General features: G+C 38.9%; 1 protein-coding gene across 1 annotated transcript in view; it reads right to left on the bottom strand.

Moving 5' to 3' along the window:
* Positions 1-5,484: 5,484 nt before the first annotated feature.
* Positions 5,485-10,168, bottom strand: part of FAM188A (family with sequence similarity 188 member A) — a 175,537-nt gene continuing 170,853 nt past the window's right edge. Inside the window, exons 15-16 of the mRNA XM_017729169.1 lie at positions 7,412-7,483; positions 5,485-6,555 (exon numbers count right to left, since the gene is read on the bottom strand). Coding sequence (XP_017584658.1) covers positions 6,406-6,555; positions 7,412-7,483 — 222 coding nt within the window. The 3' untranslated portion in view covers positions 5,485-6,405. The remainder of the gene's footprint in view (positions 6,556-7,411; positions 7,484-10,168) is intronic.

Below are 10,168 nucleotides of genomic sequence, written 5' to 3'. Positions count from 1 at the left end.
CCTTGGGGCGGCCGTGCTCCCAGCGGGAGATGTCGGGGCGTGGGCTGCTGGTTTCTAGTTGAACTTCTCTCGACTTCCAGCATTTTCAAGAGTTTAAACTGAAGAGCCTGGTACTTGAAAATCTCTTTTAGGAAACTGAAGTGCATTGAAAAAATGTAAACCTTTACAGATTGTTATGTGGCTGCTCGGCATGGCCATTATTAAATAGAAACCAAACAACCCCAGTAACGAAAAAACCCCTTCCAACCAGAGGAAACATGTAAAGCCGGGCACAGAGTTCAGAACGCGTTACAAGATGTATTCCTCTATTCCTCTCAAAGTTTCTCCATGAGTGCCTGACTACGTAAAGCTTTAATAAGCTGAAGGAGGCACCTCGCACTGGCGCAGAAGCGAGCCTTTACCACAGCTCCATGCAGGAGCAGGTGTCATGTCGCTTTTCCCACAGAAATAACCAATTGCACGTGGCACAGAAATGGAATGGTGCTTTTAGAAAGCTCCTCTAGTAATTTCTTCGTAAAAGTAATCAAAACTGATGGGGCTGTATAACTCCTGTCTTGAACTGTTCTGCCCCTGCAAGCCCCACAACGGAGTTTTAACTGGTTTTGTTAAGAATATATAGAAAAACCTGACTGCCTGAAATGCTCCCTTCCTCTACAAAGCTAAATGTGCCATTACACCCACATCTTGAGGGGACAGCATTATTTATATTTTTTTTCTACCAACGCAAAGGTAGGAAGAAAAGGAGAAACATTTTATTTTCCATGTAATCAGCTCTGTGACAACAAGAAAAAAGAATAGTTTTTCGGCATTTATAACGCAGATATGTCCAAAACAGAATCAGAGAAAGAATAAAAGAATAGAGAACCCATTTATAAATATGCTACAGTGGATCTACCTATGAAAGCAGCTGAGAGCAGTTTGTTTTGCTCTGATATTCTGGTTACTTTACTTTTGTGTTTATTTTATTTTAAGTGCTCTATGGCAAGATTATTCAGATAAGACTAACATGCCTTTTCACAAAAATAGAACTGTGTGTTTATTTCCAGCATTAACTGTGTGATCCTTAGCTGTCCCCACAGGCTTGTAATATCCCTTAATTCTGCTTGCCTTATATTTATGTCAAATTTACTTTGTTAAATGGTGAAACATCACCATTGACACTATTTCATTATTTTACATAGTACAAGTATCTCTTAGATATCTAAGCACCTGTAATAAATTCAGAAGTGAGGTACTTCTGAATGACTTTAGGATTAACACCTACTCTTAAAAGTCATGCAGTTTTAAGACAATTGAAGGCATTTGGAAGTTGTGTTGCCTTATGCTAAATAATGATGATGATGATGATGATAATAATAATGCTCTTTCTTAGCACAGCAATCAGTTCCAGGGCTGAGTGTCTCAAATGTAGTTTCTGGGGCTCAGAGAACTACTCAGACTGCTCAGAAGTGAGAAGGCAGCACATTCTGGTGCTGTAGCCATTTCGTACAGATCCATCCAAAACCGTTAAAATTCAGTAATTAGCACACTTGAAGATAGGTCAGTGTTCACACCAATGAAGCTGAAGAGGCATAAGCAAGAATACAGGCAGTTCTCATGTGCTCCCCTTGTACCTGCCGTTCAGTTAGAAATACATGCCACCTAACCTGTTTGGTTTGAGCTGAATTTTAAAAAGTAAAAAAGTGCTTCAAACAGCTATCAGAGCTAAAACCTGTAGGAAGGCAGGGCAGCATGAAAAGAAGGAACTGTCTATCAAGATCTTCTTACCTCCAAAGTGTTAACCTACAGCAGTCCCCCTCACACTTTTCCTTTTTTTTTTTCTCTCTATAGAGACATATGCATGCAGGATATTCCAAATCAATTTAAAGAGATAAACAAAACCAACTAGTTTTGCTTCTAAGGATTTTGTTTCTCTACACAACCTGGATCTGTTCTGATCACTGGAAGCTTATTTCACATCTTGCTTTCCTCAGACTTTAGAAATGTTTGAAGTGGACACTGATCTGTGCTGTGTAAGTGGTAAGCAGCTCCCCCAGTTGCTGGTTGGCTGAAGCTTGCACTTTAGTATACCTGTGGTCTGATACATTAACTGCTTTGAATATCTAACTAAAAAGTCTTAATAGGCTCTAGAACCATACCTGGAGCCAGGACAGAGAGCTTTTATAAGAACATTTAGCCAAGAGTCTAAAAATCATTATCTACCTTACAGAATAAATGGAAGGTCAGATGTGGGATTAAGTAATTTATGAAGAAAAATATAAGATTAATGGTGTGGATTTCTACAGCTAATATTATGTGCAGTTGGTGATGTTAGTATGTCATTACGGTGTTTCCAATCTTAAAAATAACTGAGTCAAATCTTCTATGGAAAGTTTTGCTGAGGCAAAACTTAGTATTTTGCAGGAGGCTTCATTATCAGGGCTTTAGTGTTATTTATGCTATTACTTAGTAATGAACCTGCTAGCAGAGGAACAAGTATTTCAAAGAATCGTATGGGTTTTTAACATAAATCTTATAAAAATTAATGACAATTTTACTGTTAAATCTGTTACTGTTTCAAAACATGGCAGTACAGAAGCTGAAATGTCCAATTCCCACAGGAAAACTTATCTTTCAATTGTTTCCTAGTTTTGTTTCTGTAGGCCAGAATCCTTCACCTAACTGTAGTTGAAACCACTACATAGACAGTATTTTGTATTGATTATCCTGTCGCAAGGGGATAAAATGAGGATGTGACCATGCTTTACAAACAGAGCGAGTCTGTGGGATCTGAATTCAGGATGACATGCTGACAAAAGATGTTCAGCATTCCTCTTTGAACCTTACCTTTGTGAACATTGTCCAAGTTAAAAATCTCAGCAGAAGTAATTCCTACATGAAAAGCATTAAAGTTAATTTTAGATTGAGTAGATTAAATCTTATATCAATCAAAGCATATAGTCTGCAGAAAAATGTGTTTCTTTTCAAGAGATCTCCAGGAAATACTGATTTTTCATTAGTTATAGGTATTAACTAGTTTAATCACACAAAATCAATGTAAAACAGAGTCTAATGAGCAATCCACCATGCTGGTAAAAGCAGGGACTGGCTGCTTTGTGTGTGAAACCCCAAAGGACGGGACATTGCAGGGGAAGCTGTGGCTACACTGTGTTCCCACTGCACCTCTGGCTGTTGCCAGCAGCAGAGCTGCAGCACAGGGCTCAGCACAGCCACGGGAAGCTGAAGGTGCTCCCTTGAACATGCTTGATGTTTTGTGCTGAGCAGACTTGCTTGCAAGCCGGAGCACCCAGAGTAGCTGTCCACAGCCTGACTGCAGACGCTCATCTAGTTGGACAGCAAATTAGTGCATTGCACTAAGGGAGGTTCTTGTTTCTGCTCGAGAACTGATGTGTAGACACAGCCACTCCTCTCCCCCAGTGGATTTTACTCCCACATCAGTTGCCTGCTCCATCAAGGCCCATCTTGGGTTTCCTGGACCTAAACTCATCCACACAAGGAACAGAAGAGGTAAGAGAAAGCATACAGATGGACCAGATAAGCAGAAATTGTAACTGTCTGAAGGAACAAAACTTCAACAAAAGTATCCAAAAACCAAAATGCCCAGCATGTACTTAAGTGATTCACTGTTTTAAAGGGCCCTTTGTGTGGATTCTAACAAGGATATTTACATTTGGGTTTGTACTGGCTGCTTACCTTTAACAGTTCAGACTTTAACAAAGCAAATATGTATTTGTTACCCTTCAGCCTTCAAATCTAAGTCATGTGGGCTAATATGAAGCACTAGAAGTAGTCTTTCCATTATTTACTTAGATAACTTATTTGAGGGTGACTGTGAACTTCAGTATACATTAAAGTGTAAGAATAATTTCTTTTACCATTTAGCCAGCAGCTGACCCCAGGACCCTTTCCCCCCCAATCACCTCTTTTTTATGAAAGTGAATTTAGAGCAAAAAGACACCAACATGTATCAGAACAATGTTCTGTCTCAAAGGGATCTGAGACATGGGAAGCCAGTTTTCCAGACCAACTGTCCGATGTCCTGCTAACTGTACCGTGCTGCCAGCCAGGACAGTAGCTGTCTCCCAGAAGATAGTCCTTTCCTTGGCAATTAAAATTGAATGACTGTGCAATATGTAAAAACCCCTAGGGTATTAATCAAAATGTCATGTAATTGCGTATTTCGCTCACATGCTTTCTTACAGTTAGCATTATCAATTTGGTCTGGTTACTTAGAGCATGTGTTTAATCCCATAGAGTGCTCTGATATTACCGACTAGGCTTCAATTTGCAAACTGCAATATATACATACACACAGAGGCAGCACTTAGAGCAGAAGAACTTGTGGAAATTGTATAGGTTCCTAGACATTTTTCTATGGGAGCATATAAAAAGTAGCAAACTTTAATGCCTTGCATGTTTTAAGTCTGCTATCTAAATAACCACATTCTTTTAGGGGACGAAAAGTGAATTTCCATAAAGGCAGAATCTCTCCCAGCTTGCTCATCAGGGAAGAAAGGACAGAAAGGTTCATTTGGCTGAGGTTCTCAGATGAGCTGCCTAAATGCCATAAAGCACTGTTAGTTAGCCTCTGTAATCCAAAAGTGAAGTAAACCAGAAGCCAGGTCTCTAACAACTAGGCAGTATGAAGGAAAAAGGATACAGGAATGAGGGTTCTTATATCACACCATCATTGGCTAAATGTCTCTGGAGTACAGCAGAAGTTTTAATCCAGACTAATGCTTATATACAGATCTCACATCAGCTGGGCTTCTAATTGATTTTTTTTCTGTGAGATAGAACATAAATTTTATGAGTGGGCTAGAAAAAAGGATGCATATTCTAATAGATTCAAGCTATGATTCAGTGCAAAATCTGGTGTGAGATACTCCAGTACAAGCAAGCCCAGGACAGACACCAGCATTTAAGACAAAGAGCCAGAAAAGTGAATTTTTCCGTTCCAAGGTGTCAGTGGAAGTCTAAAGACATTTATGTTAAATGTGCAAAACCAGCTAAAACAAATACCTATCAAGCTTGACTATTTTTTGAAAAGTAAAGTTTCATGCCTGACATGCAGACTCTCCTGATTTGTTATCTATAGTTTTCAGCAGTAATACCACTGTTGCACAAGCTTTTAATGTCAGGCCCACACCACCAGACAGAATACTTGTGTTCTAAGTAAAGCAAGTCCTAGGACAAATTCAGGAGTCTTTTCAAATCATTGTTATCTGCAAATGAAATTTTTTAGAAAAAGAAATCTAGAAAAAAAAAAACAACTCTCTTAATACTAAGATACTCTGTGGTCAGTTTGCAATAAGGAATGGTCATCACGGTAATTCCAGAAGTTAGGAAATTACCTTTTGGTGTGGGTTTTTTCTCCCCCAAGATGTGTTCAACTTGAAAGCTAACATTTCTAAACCTGTGGTCCCTTTCCATCATCTCAGAGAAGCAGCAAACAAGTCCAAGTAAACCAAACTTTGAATAATATATGATTCAAGGAAAAGATTTTATTTTAGGGCTAAGAAGTTGATAATAAATAAAGGAATATAATAATGTAATAACAGATGTTCTCATGCACTTAACACATACAGTAATGCTGGCTTACACTGCTGTTTGGACAAATTAAGAAGAGGTATTTGGCAATATTATAAGTTTGAATAGTTTAAAGATTATAGAACAAGAAATTATTTCTGCTGTTTTTACATTTCTTTTATACAAATTCAAATAAATATTAATATATCTATTTTTCCTCAGATTTTCTGTTCACTTTTAACATGCCCAATAACTAAGCCACAGTAATATACAACTGCCAAGAAAGATTATTTAAGAATTATACTTATTCCTAAAAATGTATCATATTTATGTCACATTGTGCAAGCTCTTTAGGTAAAATTAGATTTTAGGAAAAACTGCAGAAAATTTTAACTCATTATAACATATCCAGTGCAAAGGCCAGTTTAGTCCACACATTATGGTACTGTAATGTAAGCTAGTATAATTTAAATAATAAAACATGCCTATATGATGCTGAGAAAGCTGAATATGTTTCATGTTTTAAAGATCTGACATCTAATATGCAGATTCTGCAATACCAGAATTTTTCAAATCTTCATGAGATGGCAAAATAATGGTAAGACTTTATAAGTAGGCTTTTTTTTTTTAGGATAACTCACATTAACAGTACTACAGTGGCCAAAAAAGACAAACTATTATAATAGAAATCAATCTGATTAAAAAATTAAATATTCCAATTAACACTGAAAAAGTGTTTGTAATCATTATTTACAATTCCTCAATGATACCAGTGTATAACTCCACACAGTCAAAGTATACCACTCCCCAAGCAAATTCCAATTCCGTCTCCCCATCCGAGGATGCAACGGCCGGATGTTGCCCATGGACACCACATCAGTTTAGGGAAGGAGATCGGTCTGTGGTCCAGAGCAGTTCTATGTACGGCCACTTGGTCTGCAAGCAGCGTTTCACGGGAGTGTCGTCAGTCTGCAGCATTGGTTCTTCAAAGCCCATAACAACTGCTGTGCCTTCTACATACATGACCTGTCAAAGTAAACCCAACTCTGTCAGCCTGCTCAAAAACTGTAAGATGAGATGATTATTATCACCAGTTTAGGAGGGGAGTTGTTACGATACACATTAAATCTGTGAAGTTTTACATACTTCTTTTTTTAATGAAATGGAGGTATGAAATCGAAAAACCCTAATCTTTGAATGCTTCTGCCTACATTTTGGGGTATGAAACCGCTGGATATTTCACAGGGGGGATTTTAAGGACTTAACTGCAAGCTATTCCAAAGACTGAGCAGGTATATTGTCTGGAAGAGTCTTCTAACTTGAAGTCATTCTTGTTCCTTATGGCTCTTAATGCCTTACAATCTTTTACTCTAAATTCGCCTTCAGGAACTTAGAATCAGTCATATTGTGTTTGATATACCCCTTTTTTCGAGAACACTGAAAATGAAACAGGTCATTTTTGTTTCCTCAGTAAATGGCTCAAAAAAATACTAATTTTTGATGCAAGCCTGGACTACAAAAAAAATTACATGAAAAATTCTGAACACCTAATTTAGATGTAGAATTACTTCTAAAAGTTGCATTTTGTGTATGTTACATCTCCACTGTCCCTTACAGTTCAGACCCCCCCTTATGACGGGTAGGTGTGAGAAGTGCTCTTTTCAAAACGCAGAGTTTCAGAGACCTGGTCTGGCCAAGTAATGCAGTACAGTAGCTCAAATGTGATCAGGAGCACAAAGCACCTTCCAATTCCAAATATATCATTTTGGAAGAAAATTATCAAAATAATAGCTTTGTAAAACATCTGTTTCGAGAGTATTTTGCTGTAACTGTATTCAGTTTTGCATAGCTACTGTTATTAGGGCTTAGAGGTACATCTTACCTTTTCATTATAATTAGATTGCTTCAGTCCATTGTAATGGTAAACAGTAAATGACTCTGAAACCCTGGAGTCCTAGTAGAAAGAAGACAGTTAATTTCATGTGGCATACACTGTGCCTTGAGTCTCTTATTTTTACAACTAGACAGATGCATTCAACCAAGAAGACTCAAGGAAACTTAAAAAGTACTATTTCTTTTAGGTGACAAAATCTTCATTTTACCTTTCTTATCAGAAATAAAAAAACAGGTGCCAGTAAATTAATGAGTAATGGCCCCAAGAGCACGTCATGATTTTCTGTGTTCACCTGGACACTTTGAACTACAACTTCAGCACTAACCATGTAGAAGCTGTTCTAATTTTTAATGTCAGACACCTTATGCAGTAGTCACATGCATGTTTATTTATCACTGTTTGGATGCTACAAAGTTTTTTACTAAGGACTAGGTCCAATCTCTGGCCCTCCATCTGAGAGCTAAAAAGCTAATATACTCCCCTGCCTAAGTAAACTAATTTTGAAGACACCGGTTCTGCCAAGGTCCAACAGCAAAAGTACTGGCTCTGGTTGACCTTTACTGTTCCAGGTGTTTAAATGTTTTAGTCCTAAGAGGACTGAAAGCTTTGGATTTCACTGAACCAGGAAACACAAATCAGGTGTAGTATCAGCTCTTTTATGCCTACCGGACCAGGCTCCAAACAAAAGCTTATCCCTTTTTTGAGCACATGGAAGTAAAGGCTGGAATGAGAATTAATCTGCTCGGGTTACAGTACATCCATCACATTACAAAAACCCTCATTCATTTTTCTACTCTTGAATGATTCACAAACTCTCTCTCTCTATGGGTCTCTCACAGCCATCCAAGCTATTCAGTGGAAGGAGGGTGGTGAAAAGGAAGATAAGTGGTAACTCTGCTTACAGAAGTTGCTTCACAGAGATAAATAAAATCAAGCTTTGCTGGGAGGAAAGAGGACACATTCATTTCCCTGAGGAAGTTACGCTCACCCAGAAAGAAAAAAAATGCTGCTTTCCACTTCCGGTCCCATGGAAGTTACGAATTCTGTGCAATTATTGTTTAAAAAAAAAAACAAAAAACAAAAACAGCAAGCAGGGAATTCAGGAATCCCCCTCTCAAGGTGACTGCCCTAAGCACTAAAGAGTCAGGCTGAATAGCTTTGAATAATTTATTTCTAAGCCAGCAGCTTTCAGAAAGAAAGCGGAGATACCCTCCTACTTCTGAGGTGGAGGTGAGTACTTTCTAGGAGAGTAACAATAGGGGTTTGAATATCCTCAGTGAAGAAGGAATTGAATCGGGATCTCCCAAGCCCTAGCTACATGTTCAAATATCAACACCAAAAATTCCAGCCATCACTGTTATCTGCTATTTCCTCAAAGTATTTGAAAAAAAGACCTTAATCTTCATTTGTGCTGAATTTCACTTTCAGAAAGAATTCTTTCAGGTGTCAGTATGGGTAAAAGCTACTGCTACCTGATCCACAGAGTACAGACACTGAAAAAATGGATACTGGCAAGTTCCGGTCCAAAACATGCAGATTGCTCTAATAGCACCCATAAGGCAGTAACAATTGCCATGTTTTGTACTGGAGCCAGTGAAGGTTTAACAGGACAGGCAAAACTGAGTGGTGGGGAATTAGCACTTAACAGACAGGCATTGACTTGGGGGCTCCAACTTTACAGCAGGCAAAGAGTTCCTCCACCAAGGTGAGCAAGGCAGGGTTCTGCCCGTGATTGCACTGTGCTTTGTTCTCCAGCTTCCCTTCTTCAGTCAATGACGCCCTTGCAACAGGAAAGAGAGGCAGCAGCCCCATACAATGGCTCTTTTCTCCCCCAGCTATCTAGGGCCCATGGTATTGGACAGTTTAGACACAGCCAATCATGGAGGATGTTCTTTGGCTTTCTGAACTTCATTCTAAGCATCTGGGGCCTAAAATTAAGCAGTGGAGTCTTCCAGATTTGCAAATGTAATATAATTGTAATAAATAAATTATATCAATTGTGCATCTATTTCCACTTCTGTATAAACAAATGGAAGGAAGAAGAAACAGTTGGCAAAAATACAATGCAGATATAATTCTGTAAGTCCAGAGAAAATTAACACTAACTCCTCTTTCTCTTTCCTCTAGATGATGAAAGCCTCTGAATGATCTATTCAATCCCTACCATCTATGGCAGTGCAATTCTAGTGTCTTCTGACTGACCAGAATGTTTCATAGTACAGAATACTATACCCAGTGCTGCACAATCCTTAACAAAATATATCTCGCTGAAGGCACTTAAAACCCAGCAGTTCCACATTTCCTTGATTTTAAAAATTAAGCCACATAGTTTCAGTGACACATTAAGCTAAAAAGCCTTTAAAGAAGTACTCCTCTCAGGCCTTTGTTGGGGTGGGTCAGCCTGCTCTCGGGCTGAAACCATCAAATGTCAGTCACCAGAAGAGATCACTGAGGTCTAGGTTACCTCGCCCTGGGTGGCTCCAAATCCTAAATTACCTCCCCCTGTTCCAGAAAGTTCTCCCTTTTTTAGTTATTAATTGGTTCCCTGTTATGACTCCTGCCTCCCTGTTTTCCCCATTTGTTCCGAAAAATTGTATCCTCCCCTCTGCTTGTACCCCATTGGTTGTTTTCCCTTTCCCTGCCTTACTCCACCCCCCCATAAGGGGGACTAGCCCGGGTCTCCTCGGGGCTTTCGCTGGTCCCTGGACCCTCCTGCAAATAAACCTGTTGGAACTCACACCAGAA

Source organism: Corvus brachyrhynchos, unplaced genomic scaffold (assembly GCF_000691975.1).
Source record: "Corvus brachyrhynchos isolate BGI_N302 unplaced genomic scaffold, ASM69197v1 scaffold142, whole genome shotgun sequence".
Taxonomy (NCBI): Eukaryota; Metazoa; Chordata; class Aves; order Passeriformes; family Corvidae; genus Corvus; species Corvus brachyrhynchos.
Note: the sequence above shows the minus strand (reverse complement) of the source record. Positions and strands in the feature narration are given on the sequence as shown.